The sequence below is a fragment of the Staurois parvus genome, unplaced genomic scaffold (genome assembly GCF_062004578.1).
Source record: "Staurois parvus isolate SC_StPar_1 unplaced genomic scaffold, SC_StPar_1.0 ptg002025l, whole genome shotgun sequence".
In the NCBI taxonomy this organism is placed as follows: domain Eukaryota; kingdom Metazoa; phylum Chordata; class Amphibia; order Anura; family Ranidae; genus Staurois; species Staurois parvus.
The window spans coordinates 103,042-119,111 of NW_028319821.1; the positions used below are offsets into that span (position 1 = coordinate 103,042).

Here is a 16,070-nt window from a genome sequence, read left to right on the forward strand (position 1 = left end):
GCTAGACTGAGGGGGAGGAGCCAGTACACCTGTGCAAGACTGAAGAGGAGGAGCTGGTACACCTGTGCAAGACTGAAGGGGAGGAGCCGGTACACCTCTGCAAGACTGAAGAGGAGGAGCCGGTACACCTGTGCAAGACTGAAGGGGAGGAGCCGGTACACCTGTGCAAGACTAAAGGGGAGGAGCCACTACACCTGTGCAAGACTGAAGGGGAGGAGCCGGTACACCTGTGCAAGACTGAAGGGAAGACTGGAAGTCATGTTTATGCCTGGGAGTTATGTCAAAAGGCTGGGTACCATACCAGATGAAACTGGGGAAGAGTCCAAGGAGTGTGTGGAGTCATACAGGGGGCAGTAAGCCAGGCTGTTGGTCTCAGGTCCACAAATGCTGCAAGCTGCCCTGGAGCTGTTAGTGGATCATAAGGCCTGCAGGGCCACTGGCTTTGTGATTATGATCCGCCATGCTGACTGTATGGAAAAGTGTGGAATGCCAATAAAGGTCCACACAAGAACCCAGCGGCAGAAGCAGGAGAGGTTAGATTATGTCTGGGGAGGACTATGTCACAGTATTGGCCCTGGGGCCCTCAAGGGGAGCCAGCAGTGCTTCTATCTCCAGCCAAAGTCAGGAGAGGCAGAGGAAAGGTTTGTTCATCCAAGGCAACCACAGACGTGAAGAACCCATTGAGGCATTCCCATTCCAGACATTCTGCTCCCCTCCAATGAGCATAGTCCAATGGAGTCCTCAGGGACAAGCTTACACAAGGGGGGGGGGGGGAGGGGTTGTGCCATCGCCTTAGACATGTAACATGGCTAACTCAGGTCAGTGGGTGCTTGGAGAGCGCCACAAGCAGACCTCACAGTCACATTACAGACCAACCCTGCCTCTTCCTCATGGCGGGTCCAGGTACGACCACCCTCCTAGGGCAGTAGTACCCAACCTTTGTCCTCAGGTACCCCCAACAGGCCATGTTTTGGGAATTCCATAGATAAAATAGCATTCCTACATACCGAGCCATTGACATGGATTTAACGCACCCGTGCAAGGTGAAGGAACTCTGGAAAACATGATCTGTTGGGGTACTTGAGTTCTGAGGTTGGGAATCGCTGCCCTAGGACACTAGCAAGAAACTGAAGTATGATGGGAGTTGGGGGAGGTTATACTGGCCAATTCTCCTGTGGGTGGCAGTATAACCCATTCATCTCAGAGTTCCCTGTGTGCCTCAATGTGGGGGATTCTAGAGATGAATGATACCAATATATGTGGAGAATCGCATGGAATGTTACAATGAAACCATTAGAGACAAAAGTAATCTGGAGTTTGTAAATGAAGGATTTATTGATTGTTATAAATCTCTCCTGGGCAGATATATTTCCTTCCCCTTCACATTCCTGGGAACCGCCTGTTATCTCACCCTCCTGTTATCTCACCCTCCTGTTATCTCACCCTCTGTGCAGATTGTCTGATAACAGGACTCCCTGTTGTGATAAATCGTCTTTTCCCAGCACTCCTGCCAATGTCACCCGAGCAGAGATTGTCACACACTTGGCACCGCCGTACGGAAATTGCCAAAGAAATGGTAGTATTGTATAAGCGGCTTGTCTTTCTCAGAGGATAGGTGCAGGTACCCCCCCCCCTCCATTCCGAGTTGCCCCTTGTCTCCGCACCCTACCCACCTCCGAACACCATCTCTTGGTTCCACCCCCTACCCACTTCCAAGCACCATCCCTTGTCTCCACCCCCTACCCACCTCCGAACACCATCCCTTGTCTCCACCTCTAAGCACCATCCCTTGTCTCCACCCCCTACCCACCTCCGAACACCATCCCTTGTCTCCACCTCTAAGCACCATCCCTTGTCTCCACCCCCTACCCACCTCCGAACACCATCCCTTGTCTCCACCTCTAAGCACCATCCCTTGTCTCTACCCCCTACCCACCTCCGAACACCATCCCTTGTCTCCACCCCCTACCCACCTCCGAACACCATCCCTTGGTTCCACCCCCTACCCACCTCCGAACACCATCCCTTGTCTCCACCCCCTACCCACCTCTGAGCACCATCCCTTGTCTCCACCCCCTACCCACCTCTGAGCACCATCCCTTGTCTCCACCTCCTACCCTTCACACACCCTTGTCACCCACTGTACCCCCACATTACCCTTCACACCCCCCCATCACTCACTTTACCCCCCCACATTACCCTTCATAGACCCCTTCACCCACTGTACCCCCACATTACCCTTCACACCCCCCCATCACTCACTTTACCCCCCACACTACCCTTCATAGACCCCCGTCACCCACTGTACCCCCACATTGCCCTTCACACACCCCCGTCACCCAGTATACCGCCATATTACCCTGAAAACACCCCCGACACCCACCATAACCCCACATTACCCTTCACAGACCCCCATATTACCCTTCACAGACCCCCATATTACCCTTCACAGACCCCCGTCCACATTGGAGGTCGATGGGGGAATCCCTCCTGCTGTGCTGTTGTGTTCTGATAGCGGGGAGCCTTCACCTCCATTAGAACATACTGATCAGCGTTGCCAGCTGCAGCCAGCAGCGCAGATCATTCGAGAAAACCTGACAGGCTGGTTGTACATAAGTCAGTCGATAGATCATCCCGCCTGCCCATACACGGATAGATATTCAGCCGCTCCCTGCTGATCCCCACATTTCAATCCATGTGTGGCCAAGTTCACATCTATGCGTTCCATGCGTTTCAGGAACGAGCGCTAAATTCCCAGCATGCCGAGAAACGTGCTGCCCTTTAGGTGTCATTAATTGTGAATGGGCGCCACACACCCACAGACACGGTTGTCCACATTTATTGTACGTAGGGCAACCTATTGAAGTGAACGGACCTGACACGCGATGTGCGGAAATATGAGCACGCTCAGTCGCAGCTGCAGGGGTGACCCAAGCCTCCCAATGACTGAAGAGCGACAATGGCACCCTTGGATGTGCCCGGCGGAAGGTGAGAGGCGACAGGCGAGAGGCGCGCGTGCTCCAGCACCAGGTCCAAGGTGGCGGGCGTTCCAAAGGCGAGAGGCGCGCGTGCTCCAGCACCAGGTCCAAGGTGGCGGGCGTTCCAAAGGCGAGAGGCGTGCGTGCTCCAGCACCAGGTCCAAGGTGGCGGGCGTTCCAAAGGCGAGAGGTGCGCGTGCTCCAGCACCAGGTCCAAGGTGGCGGGCGTTCCAAAGGCGAGAGGTGCGCGTGTTCCAGCACCAGGTCCAAGGTGGCGGCCGTTCCGAGGATCCCCTGCTGCTGCCAGATACCGCCGACTGTACGTCCAGGTTCACATCTATGCAGGGTGCAGTTGATGCGTTCTTCAAGCGTGTTTTGCAGTATGTTTTTGAACACACGTGTTTATGCCGTGTTTTGCTTCTTTTTTTTTTACTAATAGAAAAGTATGAGAGTTCTGTTCATGGAGTGCGACTTTGATGCGACTTTACAATCTCTGGCACTCGAGTAGCATCAAAGTAGTGCAGGAACCTTCATGTGACCAAAGTCGCAGGTTAGAGTTGGTGTTAAGGGTTAGAGTTTCAATCCCAACAATTACCCCTAACCCTAACCCTAGCCATCAAACCTAACATGCGATTGGTCAGATGAAGGTTTCTGCATGACTTCCATACATCTTCCATGCTACTCGAGTGCCAGACGGTGTAAAGTCGCATCGAAGTCGCACTTCATGAACAGAACTTTTCCTATTAGGAAGCAAAAAGCAAAACGCGGCAAAACCGGAACACTTACATTTTTTTGTGCGGGTCCATCGAAGTCTGTTACACGCAAATTGCAATGTACTGAGGGGAGAAAAGCCTCTGACCCTTTCCAAAAAAACGCATCGACTCAAAACGCACAGATGTGAACTAGACCCGTAGGAAACCGTGTTACATGGACTGCAGTGCGTTTCTGCAAACTGGAAAACGCACTGAAATCCGCATAAGTGTGAACGTCGGGTGAACGGGTGACACTTGGCGGTCATTCGCTTCATTCACGGATTCCAGCTGCCAGCGCAGACTTTTTTTTTACTTACTAAAGAGGAACGTGGCACCATGACGGGGCGACCGGATTTCTTCATGTCAGTCCTTTAAGGTCTGCTCTACCCTGCATAGAGGTCTGTCTGTCTTCCTCCCTGCCTGCCTGCTTGTTTATCTGCCTGCCTCCGTGACTGTCTTCCTGCGTTTTTGTCTTTCTGCCTGTCTGCCTGCCTGTCTGTCTGTCTGTCTTCCTGCCTGCCTGTCTGTCTTCCTGCCTGCCTGCCTGTCTGTCTGTCTGTCTTCCTGCCTGTCTGTCTGTCTTCCTGCCTGCCTGTCTTCCTGCCTGCCTGTCTGTCTGCCTGTCTGTCTGCCTGTCTGTCTTCCTGCCTGCCTGTCTGTCTTCCTGCCTGTCTGTCTGTCTTCCTGCCTGCCTGCCTGTCTGCCTGCCTGTCTGCCTGCCTGCCTGCCTGTCTGTCTGCCTGTCTGTCTTCCTGCCTGCCTGTCTGTTTGTCTGTCTGTCTTCCTGCCTGCCTGCTTGTCTGTCTGCCTGCCTCTCTGTCTGCCTGCCTGTCTGTCTGTCTTCCTGCCTGCCTGCCTGTCTGTCTGCCTGCCTGTCTGTTTTTCTTCCTGCCTGCCTGCCTGTCTGCCTGCCTGCCTCTCTGTCTGCCTGCCTGTCTGTCTGTCTTCCTGCCTGCCTGCCTGTCTGTCTGCCTGTCTGTTTTTCTTCCTGCCTGCCTGCCTGTCTTCCTGCCTGCCTGTCTGTCTGTCTGCCTGTCTGTCTTCCTGCCTGCCTGTCTGTCTTCCTGCCTGCCTGCCTGTCTGCCTGCCTGCATGTCTGCCTACCTGTCTTCCTGCCTGTCTGTCTGCCTGTCTGTCTTCCTGCCTGCCTGTCTGTCTTCCTGCCTGCCTGCCTGCCTGTCTGTCTTCCTGCTTGCCTGCCTGTCTGTCTTCCTGGCGGCCTGCCTGCCTGCCTTCCTGCCTGCCTGCTTGTCTGTCTGCCTGCCTCTCTGTCTGCCTGTCTGTCTGTCTTCCTGCCTGCCTGTCTGTCTTCCTGCCTGCCTATCTGTCTTCCTGCCTATCTGTCTTCCTGCCTGCCTGTCTGCCTGCCTGCCTGCCTGTCTGTCTGCCTGTCTCTCTGTCTTCCTGCCTGTCTGTCTTCCTGCCTGCCTGCCTGCATGTCTGCCTGCCTGTCTTCCTACCTGCCTGCCTGCCTGTCTGTCTTCCTGCCTGCCTGTCTGTCTGTCTGCCTGCCTCTCTGTCTGCCTGCCTGCCTGTCTCTCTTCCTGCCTGTCTGCCTGTCTGCCTGTCTGCCTGCCTGCCTGTCTCTCTTCCTGCCTGCCTATCTGCTTGTCTGTCTGTCTTCCTGCCTGTCTGTCTGTCTGTCTGCCTGTCTGTCTATCTGCTTGTCTGTCTGTCTGCCTGTCTGTCTGCCTGCCTGTCTGTCTGCCTGCCTGTCTGTCTGCCTTCCTGCCTGTCTGTCTGCCTTCCTGCCTGTCTGTCTGTCTGCGTTCCTGCCTGTCTGTCTGTCTGTCTTCCTGCCTGTCTGTCTGCCTGTCTGTCTGTCTTCCTGCCTGTCTGTCTTCCTGCCTGTCTGTCTGTCTGCCTGTCTGTCTATCTGCTTGTCTGCCTTCCTGCCTGTCTGTCTGTCTTCCTGCCTGTCTGTCTTCCTGCCTGTCTGTCTGTCTATCTGCCTGCCTGTCTGTCTGTCTGTCTGCCTGTCTGTCTATCTGCTTGTCTGCCTTCCTGCCTGTCTGTCTTCCTGCCTTCCTGCCTGCCTGTCTGTCTGTCTTCCTGCCTGTCTGTCTTCCTGCTTGTATGTCTGTCTGTCTGTCTATCTGCCTGTCTGTCTGTCTGTCTATCTGCTTGTCTGCCTTCCTGCCTGTCTGTCTGTCTGTCTGCCTGCCTGCCTGCCTGCCTGCCTGCCTGTCTGTCTGCCTGTCTGTCCGTCTGTCTGTCCGTCTGTCTATCTATCTGTCTGTCTGTCCGTCTTTCTGCCCTTTCATGGCTTATGTCTGACTGAATTGTTTCTTTGTATTACTGGAACTGAAAGGAGTGTATTTACTAAAGGTGGTTCACGCAGAATCTGCACAGAAACCAATCAGCTTCCAGGTTTTATTGCCAAAGCTTCAGGGAACAAGCTGAAGGTGGAAGCTGATTGGCTGTCACGCACAGCTGCACCAGATTCTGTTTGTTCCAGTTTTAGTAAATCCCCCCAAAGTGTCCTCAGCTTGTCTGTGCCTCTCCGGCCCCCCGTCTGCTCCTAACATTGCCATCAGTCTAAGGATTTACACGGCTCTAGTATTTGTCCAGATGGATGTCAATTGTTTCCTATACCGAGGGTCCACCAAACTCCGAGACACATGCCACCAGGGTGGGGGAAGGGGGCTCAAAGCTCATTCACCGATCCAAGCAGCACTCCTATAATATGGGACGCCTCATGATAAATATGGAGCTCAGTGTTGTCCGAGAACAAAGTCTGCAGATATAACAGAATGATTTATAATGTCTTCTTATTGTATTGCTGGGCAGGAGCTGAACAATTACCGAGCCAAATGCAGCATGCTCTTCCACTACGACTGGATCAGCGTCCCTCTGGTCTACACACAGGTCAGTACCGTCTATATGCCTTCTCCCATAATCCCCTGCAGTAGGCCGTCCTTTGGCTTGTCTGTATTTGCATAACCCGAACGTATCTCGGGTAACATGTACTGGCATTTTTGTCTAGGTAAACCTTTTCTGGTGGTATTTGGATCTGAAGTATCCTTTTCCTTTGATTGGGTTCCGCACCTTATTTGGCTCTGTTTGTGAATGATATGAAATCAGGAGTCACCGTGAGCTGAGCAGCATCTGTGTGCCGCCGGCAACCTCGTTTAGGGCTGGGGTTCTTTATACTCTGGTTTCTCTTCAGATCGTATAAATCTTTCGCCTTTTACTAAAGATTTCCGTGGAGAGGAACAACCATGAGTTTCAGAGAATTTTTTGATGCCTAGCTGATGCTGGGCTTGCTCACTTGTTGAAAAATAGATTGAGTTGCTCTGTTTTTGGAAGATCTTTGGTCTTGGCCAATGTTGTTGTTGGTGGTGGTGGTGGTGAGGAACATGACGTAGACGCTGATCGGATTGTCTCGTTTTACCAACGGGTTATGGAGCTGTTTGAAAAGTGGTTGAATTTTCTGGGCTCGGCTCAAAGTTTCTGGTGTATCCAGCCAAAGCTGATCCTGCTCTAATCCTGTAGGGCTTTCCCTTCGGTAGCGAAATGCGTCGCAGCATGTCGGAAGCATTTCCCGCGTTCTTCAGGTTAGCTCTTTTTGGCCTGTCGACCCGTGTGGTTCTATTGGACTGTGTGTAAGGGATCCTTCAAAAGCACAGGGTGACCTTCCATAGCCCAATTCCATTGGCATGCCCGTGGTATGGTGCTGGTGAAGCTCATCGCTACAAGTGCCTACGGAAGCCCGCTAAACAGCTGTCAAGACATGCAAATGAGGCCGCTCTGCCTTCTCCCATAATCCCCTGCAGTAGGCCGTCCTTTGGCTTGTCTGTATTTGCATAACCCGAACGTATCTCGGGTAACATGTACTGGCATTTTTGTCTAGGTAAACCTTTTCTGGTGGTATTTGGATCTGAAGTATCCTTTTCCTTTGATTGGGTTCCGCACCTTATTTGGCTCTGTTTGTGAATGATATGAAATCAGGAGTCACCGTGAGCTGAGCAGCATCTGTGTGCCGCCGGCAACCTCGTTTAGGGCTGGGGTTCTTTATACTCTGGTTTCTCTTCAGATCGTATAAATCTTTCGCCTTTTACTAAAGATTTCCGTGGAGAGGAACAACCATGAGTTTCAGAGAATTTTTTGATGCCTAGCTGATGCTGGGCTTGCTCACTTGTTGAAAAATAGATTGAGTTGCTCTGTTTTTGGAAGATCTTTGGTCTTGGCCAATGTTGTTGTTGGTGGTGGTGGTGGTGAGGAACATGACGTAGACGCTGATCGGATTGTCTCGTTTTACCAACGGGTTATGGAGCTGTTTGAAAAGTGGTTGAATTTTCTGGGCTCGGCTCAAAGTTTCTGGTGTATCCAGCCAAAGCTGATCCTGCTCTAATCCTGTAGGGCTTTCCCTTCGGTAGCGAAATGCGTCGCAGCATGTCGGAAGCATTTCCCGCGTTCTTCAGGTTAGCTCTTTTTGGCCTGTCGACCCGTGTGGTTCTATTGGACTGTGTGTAAGGGATCCTTCAAAAGCACAGGGTGACCTTCCATAGCCCAATTCCATTGGCATGCCCGTGGTATGGTGCTGGTGAAGCTCATCGCTACAAGTGCCTACGGAAGCCCGCTAAACAGCTGTCAAGACATGCAAATGAGGCCGCTCTGCCTTCTCCCATAATCCCCTGCAGTAGGCCGTCCTTTGGCTTGTCTGTATTTGCATAACCCGAACGTATCTCGGGTAACATGTACTGGCATTTTTGTCTAGGTAAACCTTTTCTGGTGGTATTTGGATCTGAAGTATCCTTTTCCTTTGATTGGGTTCCGCACCTTATTTGGCTCTGTTTGTGAATGATATGAAATCAGGAGTCACCGTGAGCTGAGCAGCATCTGTGTGCCGCCGGCAACCTCGTTTAGGGCTGGGGTTCTTTATACTCTGGTTTCTCTTCAGATCGTATAAATCTTTCGCCTTTTACTAAAGATTTCCGTGGAGAGGAACAACCATGAGTTTCAGAGAATTTTTTGATGCCTAGCTGATGCTGGGCTTGCTCACTTGTTGAAAAATAGATTGAGTTGCTCTGTTTTTGGAAGATCTTTGGTCTTGGCCAATGTTGTTGTTGGTGGTGGTGGTGGTGAGGAACATGACGTAGACGCTGATCGGATTGTCTCGTTTTACCAACGGGTTATGGAGCTGTTTGAAAAGTGGTTGAATTTTCTGGGCTCGGCTCAAAGTTTCTGGTGTATCCAGCCAAAGCTGATCCTGCTCTAATCCTGTAGGGCTTTCCCTTCGGTAGCGAAATGCGTCGCAGCATGTCGGAAGCATTTCCCGCGTTCTTCAGGTTAGCTCTTTTTGGCCTGTCGACCCGTGTGGTTCTATTGGACTGTGTGTAAGGGATCCTTCAAAAGCACAGGGTGACCTTCCATAGCCCAATTCCATTGGCATGCCCGTGGTATGGTGCTGGTGAAGCTCATCGCTACAAGTGCCTACGGAAGCCCGCTAAACAGCTGTCAAGACATGCAAATGAGGCCGCTCTGCCTTCTCCCATAATCCCCTGCAGTAGGCCGTCCTTTGGCTTGTCTGTATTTGCATAACCCGAACGTATCTCGGGTAACATGTACTGGCATTTTTGTCTAGGTAAACCTTTTCTGGTGGTATTTGGATCTGAAGTATCCTTTTCCTTTGATTGGGTTCCGCACCTTATTTGGCTCTGTTTGTGAATGATATGAAATCAGGAGTCACCGTGAGCTGAGCAGCATCTGTGTGCCGCCGGCAACCTCGTTTAGGGCTGGGGTTCTTTATACTCTGGTTTCTCTTCAGATCGTATAAATCTTTCGCCTTTTACTAAAGATTTCCGTGGAGAGGAACAACCATGAGTTTCAGAGAATTTTTTGATGCCTAGCTGATGCTGGGCTTGCTCACTTGTTGAAAAATAGATTGAGTTGCTCTGTTTTTGGAAGATCTTTGGTCTTGGCCAATGTTGTTGTTGGTGGTGGTGGTGGTGAGGAACATGACGTAGACGCTGATCGGATTGTCTCGTTTTACCAACGGGTTATGGAGCTGTTTGAAAAGTGGTTGAATTTTCTGGGCTCGGCTCAAAGTTTCTGGTGTATCCAGCCAAAGCTGATCCTGCTCTAATCCTGTAGGGCTTTCCCTTCGGTAGCGAAATGCGTCGCAGCATGTCGGAAGCATTTCCCGCGTTCTTCAGGTTAGCTCTTTTTGGCCTGTCGACCCGTGTGGTTCTATTGGACTGTGTGTAAGGGATCCTTCAAAAGCACAGGGTGACCTTCCATAGCCCAATTCCATTGGCATGCCCGTGGTATGGTGCTGGTGAAGCTCATCGCTACAAGTGCCTACGGAAGCCCGCTAAACAGCTGTCAAGACATGCAAATGAGGCCGCTCTGCCTTCTCCCATAATCCCCTGCAGTAGGCCGTCCTTTGGCTTGTCTGTATTTGCATAACCCGAACGTATCTCGGGTAACATGTACTGGCATTTTTGTCTAGGTAAACCTTTTCTGGTGGTATTTGGATCTGAAGTATCCTTTTCCTTTGATTGGGTTCCGCACCTTATTTGGCTCTGTTTGTGAATGATATGAAATCAGGAGTCACCGTGAGCTGAGCAGCATCTGTGTGCCGCCGGCAACCTCGTTTAGGGCTGGGGTTCTTTATACTCTGGTTTCTCTTCAGATCGTATAAATCTTTCGCCTTTTACTAAAGATTTCCGTGGAGAGGAACAACCATGAGTTTCAGAGAATTTTTTGATGCCTAGCTGATGCTGGGCTTGCTCACTTGTTGAAAAATAGATTGAGTTGCTCTGTTTTTGGAAGATCTTTGGTCTTGGCCAATGTTGTTGTTGGTGGTGGTGGTGGTGAGGAACATGACGTAGACGCTGATCGGATTGTCTCGTTTTACCAACGGGTTATGGAGCTGTTTGAAAAGTGGTTGAATTTTCTGGGCTCGGCTCAAAGTTTCTGGTGTATCCAGCCAAAGCTGATCCTGCTCTAATCCTGTAGGGCTTTCCCTTCGGTAGCGAAATGCGTCGCAGCATGTCGGAAGCATTTCCCGCGTTCTTCAGGTTAGCTCTTTTTGGCCTGTCGACCCGTGTGGTTCTATTGGACTGTGTGTAAGGGATCCTTCAAAAGCACAGGGTGACCTTCCATAGCCCAATTCCATTGGCATGCCCGTGGTATGGTGCTGGTGAAGCTCATCGCTACAAGTGCCTACGGAAGCCCGCTAAACAGCTGTCAAGACATGCAAATGAGGCCGCTCTGCCTTCTCCCATAATCCCCTGCAGTAGGCCGTCCTTTGGCTTGTCTGTATTTGCATAACCCGAACGTATCTCGGGTAACATGTACTGGCATTTTTGTCTAGGTAAACCTTTTCTGGTGGTATTTGGATCTGAAGTATCCTTTTCCTTTGATTGGGTTCCGCACCTTATTTGGCTCTGTTTGTGAATGATATGAAATCAGGAGTCACCGTGAGCTGAGCAGCATCTGTGTGCCGCCGGCAACCTCGTTTAGGGCTGGGGTTCTTTATACTCTGGTTTCTCTTCAGATCGTATAAATCTTTCGCCTTTTACTAAAGATTTCCGTGGAGAGGAACAACCATGAGTTTCAGAGAATTTTTTGATGCCTAGCTGATGCTGGGCTTGCTCACTTGTTGAAAAATAGATTGAGTTGCTCTGTTTTTGGAAGATCTTTGGTCTTGGCCAATGTTGTTGTTGGTGGTGGTGGTGAGGAACATGACGTAGACGCTGATCGGATTGTCTCGTTTTACCAACGGGTTATGGAGCTGTTTGAAAAGTGGTTGAATTTTCTGGGCTCGGCTCAAAGTTTCTGGTGTATCCAGCCAAAGCTGATCCTGCTCTAATCCTGTAGGGCTTTCCCTTCGGTAGCAAAATGCGTCGCAGCATGTCGGAAGCATTTCCCGCGTTCTTCAGGTTAGCTCTTTTTGGCCTGTCGACCCGTGTGGTTCTATTGGACTGTGTGTAAGGGATCCTTCAAAAGCACAGGGTGACCTTCCATAGCCCAATTCCATTGGCATGCCCGTGGTATGGTGCTGGTGAAGCTCATCGCTACAAGTGCCTACGGAAGCCCGCTAAACAGCTGTCAAGACATGCAAATGAGGCCGCTCTGCCTTCTCCCATAATCCCCTGCAGTAGGCCGTCCTTTGGCTTGTCTGTATTTGCATAACCCGAACGTATCTCGGGTAACATGTACTGGCATTTTTGTCTAGGTAAACCTTTTCTGGTGGTATTTGGATCTGAAGTATCCTTTTCCTTTGATTGGGTTCCGCACCTTATTTGGCTCTGTTTGTGAATGATATGAAATCAGGAGTCACCGTGAGCTGAGCAGCATCTGTGTGCCGCCGGCAACCTCGTTTAGGGCTGGGGTTCTTTATACTCTGGTTTCTCTTCAGATCGTATAAATCTTTCGCCTTTTACTAAAGATTTCCGTGGAGAGGAACAACCATGAGTTTCAGAGAATTTTTTGATGCCTAGCTGATGCTGGGCTTGCTCACTTGTTGAAAAATAGATTGAGTTGCTCTGTTTTTGGAAGATCTTTGGTCTTGGCCAATGTTGTTGTTGGTGGTGGTGGTGAGGAACATGACGTAGACGCTGATCGGATTGTCTCGTTTTACCAACGGGTTATGGAGCTGTTTGAAAAGTGGTTGAATTTTCTGGGCTCGGCTCAAAGTTTCTGGTGTATCCAGCCAAAGCTGATCCTGCTCTAATCCTGTAGGGCTTTCCCTTCGGTAGCGAAATGCGTCGCAGCATGTCGGAAGCATTTCCCGCGTTCTTCAGGTTAGCTCTTTTTGGCCTGTCGACCCGTGTGGTTCTATTGGACTGTGTGTAAGGGATCCTTCAAAAGCACAGGGTGACCTTCCATAGCCCAATTCCATTGGCATGCCCGTGGTATGGTGCTGGTGAAGCTCATCGCTACAAGTGCCTACGGAAGCCCGCTAAACAGCTGTCAAGACATGCAAATGAGGCCGCTCTGCCTTCTCCCATAATCCCCTGCAGTAGGCCGTCCTTTGGCTTGTCTGTATTTGCATAACCCGAACGTATCTCGGGTAACATGTACTGGCATTTTTGTCTAGGTAAACCTTTTCTGGTGGTATTTGGATCTGAAGTATCCTTTTCCTTTGATTGGGTTCCGCACCTTATTTGGCTCTGTTTGTGAATGATATGAAATCAGGAGTCACCGTGAGCTGAGCAGCATCTGTGTGCCGCCGGCAACCTCGTTTAGGGCTGGGGTTCTTTATACTCTGGTTTCTCTTCAGATCGTATAAATCTTTCGCCTTTTACTAAAGATTTCCGTGGAGAGGAACAACCATGAGTTTCAGAGAATTTTTTGATGCCTAGCTGATGCTGGGCTTGCTCACTTGTTGAAAAATAGATTGAGTTGCTCTGTTTTTGGAAGATCTTTGGTCTTGGCCAATGTTGTTGTTGGTGGTGGTGGTGGTGAGGAACATGACGTAGACGCTGATCGGATTGTCTCGTTTTACCAACGGGTTATGGAGCTGTTTGAAAAGTGGTTGAATTTTCTGGGCTCGGCTCAAAGTTTCTGGTGTATCCAGCCAAAGCTGATCCTGCTCTAATCCTGTAGGGCTTTCCCTTCGGTAGCGAAATGCGTCGCAGCATGTCGGAAGCATTTCCCGCGTTCTTCAGGTTAGCTCTTTTTGGCCTGTCGACCCGTGTGGTTCTATTGGACTGTGTGTAAGGGATCCTTCAAAAGCGCAGGGTGACCTTCCATAGCCCAATTCCATTGGCATGCCCGTGGTATGGTGCTGGTGAAGCTCATCGCTACAAGTGCCTACGGAAGCCCGCTAAACAGCTGTCAAGACATGCAAATGAGGCCGCTCTGCCTTCTCCCATAATCCCCTGCAGTAGGCCGTCCTTTGGCTTGTCTGTATTTGCATAACCCGAACGTATCTCGGGTAACATGTACTGGCATTTTTGTCTAGGTAAACCTTTTCTGGTGGTATTTGGATCTGAAGTATCCTTTTCCTTTGATTGGGTTCCGCACCTTATTTGGCTCTGTTTGTGAATGATATGAAATCAGGAGTCACCGTGAGCTGAGCAGCATCTGTGTGCCGCCGGCAACCTCGTTTAGGGCTGGGGTTCTTTATACTCTGGTTTCTCTTCAGATCGTATAAATCTTTCGCCTTTTACTAAAGATTTCCGTGGAGAGGAACAACCATGAGTTTCAGAGAATTTTTTGATGCCTAGCTGATGCTGGGCTTGCTCACTTGTTGAAAAATAGATTGAGTTGCTCTGTTTTTGGAAGATCTTTGGTCTTGGCCAGTGTTGTTGTTGGTGGTGGTGGTGAGGAACATGACGTAGACGCTGATCGGATTGTCTCGTTTTACCAACGGGTTATGGAGCTGTTTGAAAAGTGGTTGAATTTTCTGGGCTCGGCTCAAAGTTTCTGGTGTATCCAGCCAAAGCTGATCCTGCTCTAATCCTGTAGGGCTTTCCCTTCGGTAGCGAAATGCGTGGCAGCATGTCGGAAGCATTTCCCGCGTTCTTCAGGTTAGCTCTTTTTGGCCTGTCGACCCGTGTGGTTCTATTGGACTGTGTGTAAGGGATCCTTCAAAAGCACAGGGTGACCTTCCATAGCCCAATTCCATTGGCATGCCCGTGGTATGGTGCTGGTGAAGCTCATCGCTACAAGTGCCTACGGAAGCCCGCTAAACAGCTGTAAAGACATGCAAATGAGGCCGCTCTGCCTTCTCCCATAATCCCCTGCAGTAGGCCGTCCTTTGGCTTGTCTGTATTTGCATAACCCGAACGTATCTCGGGTAACATGTACTGGCATTTTTGTCTAGGTAAAACCTTTTCTGGTGGTATTTGGATCTGAAGTATCCTTTTCCTTTGATTGGGTTCCGCACCTTATTTGGCTCTGTTTGTGAATGATATGAAATCAGGAGTCACCGTGAGCTGAGCAGCATCTGTGTGCCGCCGGCAACCTCGTTTAGGGCTGGGGTTCTTTTATACTCTGGTTTCTCTTCAGATCGTATAAATCTTTCGCCTTTTACTAAAGATTTCCGTGGAGAGGAACAACCATGAGTTTCAGAGAATTTTTTGATGCCTAGCTGATGCTGGGCTTGCTCACTTGTTGAAAAATAGATTGAGTTGCTCTGTTTTTGGAAGATCTTTGGTCTTGGCCAGTGTTGTTGTTGGTGGTGGTGGTGGTGGTGAGGAACATGACGTAGTCGCTGATCGGATTGTCTCGTTTTACCAACGGGTTATGGAGCTGTTTGAAAAGTGGTTGAATTTTCTGGGCTCGGCTCAAAGTTTCTGGTGTATCCAGCCAAAGCTGATCCTGCTCTAATCCTGTAGGGCTTTCCCTTCGGTAGCGAAATGCGTGGCAGCATGTCGGAAGCATTTCCCGCGTTCTTCAGGTTAGCTCTTTTTGGCCTGTCGACCCGTGTGGTTCTATTGGACTGTGTGTAAGGGATCCTTCAAAAGCACAGGGTGACCTTCCATAGCCCAATTCCATTGGCATGCCCGTGGTATGGTGCTGGTGAAGCTCATCGCTACAAGTGCCTACGGAAGCCCGCTAAACAGCTGTCAAGACATGCAAATGAGGCCGCTCTGCCTTCTCCCATAATCCCCTGCAGTAGGCCGTCCTTTGGCTTGTCTGTATTTGCATAACCCGAACGTATCTCGGGTAACATGTACTGGCATTTTTGTCTAGGTAAACCTTTTCTGGTGGTATTTGGATCTGAAGTATCCTTTTCCTTTGATTGGGTTCCGCACCTTATTTGGCTCTGTTTGTGAATGATATGAAATCAGGAGTCACCGTGAGCTGAGCAGCATCTGTGTGCCGCCGGCAACCTCGTTTTAGGGCTGGGGTTCTTTATACTCTGGTTTCTCTTCAGATCGTATAAATCTTTCGCCTTTTACTAAAGATTTCCGTGGAGAGGAACAACCATGAGTTTCAGAGAATTTTTTGATGCCTAGCTGATGCTGGGCTTGCTCACTTGTTGAAAAATAGATTGAGTTGCTCTGTTTTTGGAAGATCTTTGGTCTTGGCCAATGTTGTTGTTGGTGGTGGTAGTGGTGAGGAACATGACGTAGACGCTGATCGGATTGTCTCGTTTTACCAACGGGTTATGGAGCTGTTTGAAAAGTGGTTGAATTTTCTGGGCTCGGCTCAAAGTTTCTGGTGTATCCAGCCAAAGCTGATCCTGCTCTAATCCTGTAGGGCTTTCCCTTCGGTAGCGAAATGCGTCGCAGCATGTCGGAAGCATTTCCCGCGTTCTTCAGGTTAGCTCTTTTTGGCCTGTCGACCCGTGTGGTTCTATTGGACTGTGTGTAAGGGATCCTTCAAAAGCACAGGGTGACCTTCCATAGCCCAATTCCATTGGCATGCCCGTGGTATG

At 50.2% G+C, this 16,070-nt stretch overlaps 1 protein-coding gene and 11 non-coding genes across 12 annotated transcripts in view; all 12 read left to right on the forward strand.

Annotated features, from left to right (window-relative positions):
* Window positions 1–16,070, forward strand: part of LOC149432962 (bestrophin-4-like) — an 83,054-nt gene that overhangs the window by 14,143 nt on the left and 52,841 nt on the right. The window contains exon 4 of the mRNA XM_089664759.1: window positions 6,521–6,598. Coding sequence (XP_089520885.1) covers window positions 6,521–6,598 — 78 coding nt within the window. The remainder of the gene's footprint in view (window positions 1–6,520; window positions 6,599–16,070) is intronic.
* Window positions 6,880–6,994, forward strand: LOC149432963 (U5 spliceosomal RNA). The gene has a single exon (XR_016308936.1). It is a non-coding gene; the product is annotated as a U5 spliceosomal RNA (small nuclear RNA).
* On the forward strand, window positions 7,747–7,861 carry LOC149432964 (U5 spliceosomal RNA). The gene has a single exon (XR_016308892.1). It is a non-coding gene; the product is annotated as a U5 spliceosomal RNA (small nuclear RNA).
* Window positions 8,614–8,728, forward strand: LOC149432965 (U5 spliceosomal RNA). The gene has a single exon (XR_016308893.1). It is a non-coding gene; the product is annotated as a U5 spliceosomal RNA (small nuclear RNA).
* On the forward strand, window positions 9,481–9,595 carry LOC149432966 (U5 spliceosomal RNA). Its single transcript, XR_016308894.1, has one exon. It is a non-coding gene; the product is annotated as a U5 spliceosomal RNA (small nuclear RNA).
* On the forward strand, window positions 10,348–10,462 carry LOC149432967 (U5 spliceosomal RNA). Its single transcript, XR_016308895.1, has one exon. It is a non-coding gene; the product is annotated as a U5 spliceosomal RNA (small nuclear RNA).
* Window positions 11,215–11,329, forward strand: LOC149432968 (U5 spliceosomal RNA). The gene has a single exon (XR_016308896.1). It is a non-coding gene; the product is annotated as a U5 spliceosomal RNA (small nuclear RNA).
* On the forward strand, window positions 12,079–12,193 carry LOC149432969 (U5 spliceosomal RNA). The gene has a single exon (XR_016308897.1). It is a non-coding gene; the product is annotated as a U5 spliceosomal RNA (small nuclear RNA).
* Window positions 12,943–13,057, forward strand: LOC149432970 (U5 spliceosomal RNA). The gene has a single exon (XR_016308898.1). It is a non-coding gene; the product is annotated as a U5 spliceosomal RNA (small nuclear RNA).
* LOC149432971 (U5 spliceosomal RNA) lies at window positions 13,810–13,924 on the forward strand. The gene has a single exon (XR_016308899.1). It is a non-coding gene; the product is annotated as a U5 spliceosomal RNA (small nuclear RNA).
* LOC149432972 (U5 spliceosomal RNA) lies at window positions 14,676–14,790 on the forward strand. Its single transcript, XR_016308900.1, has one exon. It is a non-coding gene; the product is annotated as a U5 spliceosomal RNA (small nuclear RNA).
* LOC149432973 (U5 spliceosomal RNA) lies at window positions 15,547–15,661 on the forward strand. Its single transcript, XR_016308901.1, has one exon. It is a non-coding gene; the product is annotated as a U5 spliceosomal RNA (small nuclear RNA).